Below are 963 nucleotides of genomic sequence, written 5' to 3' on the forward strand. Positions count from 1 at the left end.
AACCGACCAAAAAGAAAAAAAGAAAAAAAAAATTAAAGAAAAAAAGTTTTAAATTTCCCATCTGAACCTCTTATGATCTAAAATCTGCAGGTTTTTCCAACTTGATTTAGACTTTTTTTTTTAAATTATCATTATTATTATTATTCTTTTGTAAAGGAAAGCGAGTGAGTTCATTTATTTTTCCATACTGAGAGGGGACGAAAAAAAAAAAAAAATCAGAAATGCCGTCGCCTCATTAGTCGCCGTGGCCGCCCGGTGTGTTTCCGCCGCAGTGACACGGACTGCCATGCTCGCGTCCAACGCGAGCCTGAGCGGCTGCGCGGAGTTGAACAGCGCCCTGTGCGCCGGAGCCGGGGAAGGGCACCCGGGGGGCGGTTCGCTCCGGACCACCCTCAGCCCGACGGGGCACCTGGTCGTGGCCGTGTGCCTCGGCTTCATCGGAGCGTTCGGACTCCTCAACAACCTGCTGGTGCTGGTTCTGTTCTGCCGCTACAAGATGCTGCGCTCCCCCATTAACCTGCTGCTGATCAACATCTCCGTCAGCGACCTGCTGGTGTGCGTGCTCGGGACTCCGTTCAGCTTTGCGGCCAGCACGCAGGGACGCTGGCTCATAGGAGCGGAGGGATGCGTGTGGTACGGCTTCGCCAACTCCCTCTGCGGTGAGTAGAATGCGCAACATTGGAGAAAAACAAAGAGATAACAAATCATAACATGCGGGTTTGTGTGTTTATGTTTGTAGCCTTCATTTTTAACCGGGTTTATCTCACTTTGATTGAAAATCTCATTTTGAAGAGCGAGAACCTGTCCAGGAGGAACATGTACCTACTAATGACAAAACCACACGTATCAAGACCGAATAATGTTTGCTTCACGTCTTTGTGTTTCTTGTAAATCAACCGTTTTGTGTTTTTATTCCGTTTTAGATGTGATTTTTTTTTTTTTTTTTTTTTTTTTTTTTCTTCG

At 46.6% G+C, this 963-nt stretch overlaps 1 protein-coding gene across 1 annotated transcript in view; it reads left to right on the top strand.

Moving 5' to 3' along the window:
• Positions 1-205: 205 nt before the first annotated feature.
• Positions 206-963, top strand: part of LOC106958038 (opsin-3-like) — a 14,060-nt gene continuing 13,302 nt past the window's right edge. The window contains exon 1 of the mRNA XM_015049735.1: positions 206-659. Coding sequence (XP_014905221.1) covers positions 287-659 — 373 coding nt within the window. The 5' untranslated portion in view covers positions 206-286. The remainder of the gene's footprint in view (positions 660-963) is intronic.

The sequence above is a fragment of the Poecilia latipinna genome, unplaced genomic scaffold (assembly GCF_001443285.1).
Source record: "Poecilia latipinna isolate Pla-1442-1.1 unplaced genomic scaffold, P_latipinna-1.0 Scaffold958, whole genome shotgun sequence".
NCBI classification, from domain to species: Eukaryota; Metazoa; Chordata; class Actinopteri; order Cyprinodontiformes; family Poeciliidae; genus Poecilia; species Poecilia latipinna.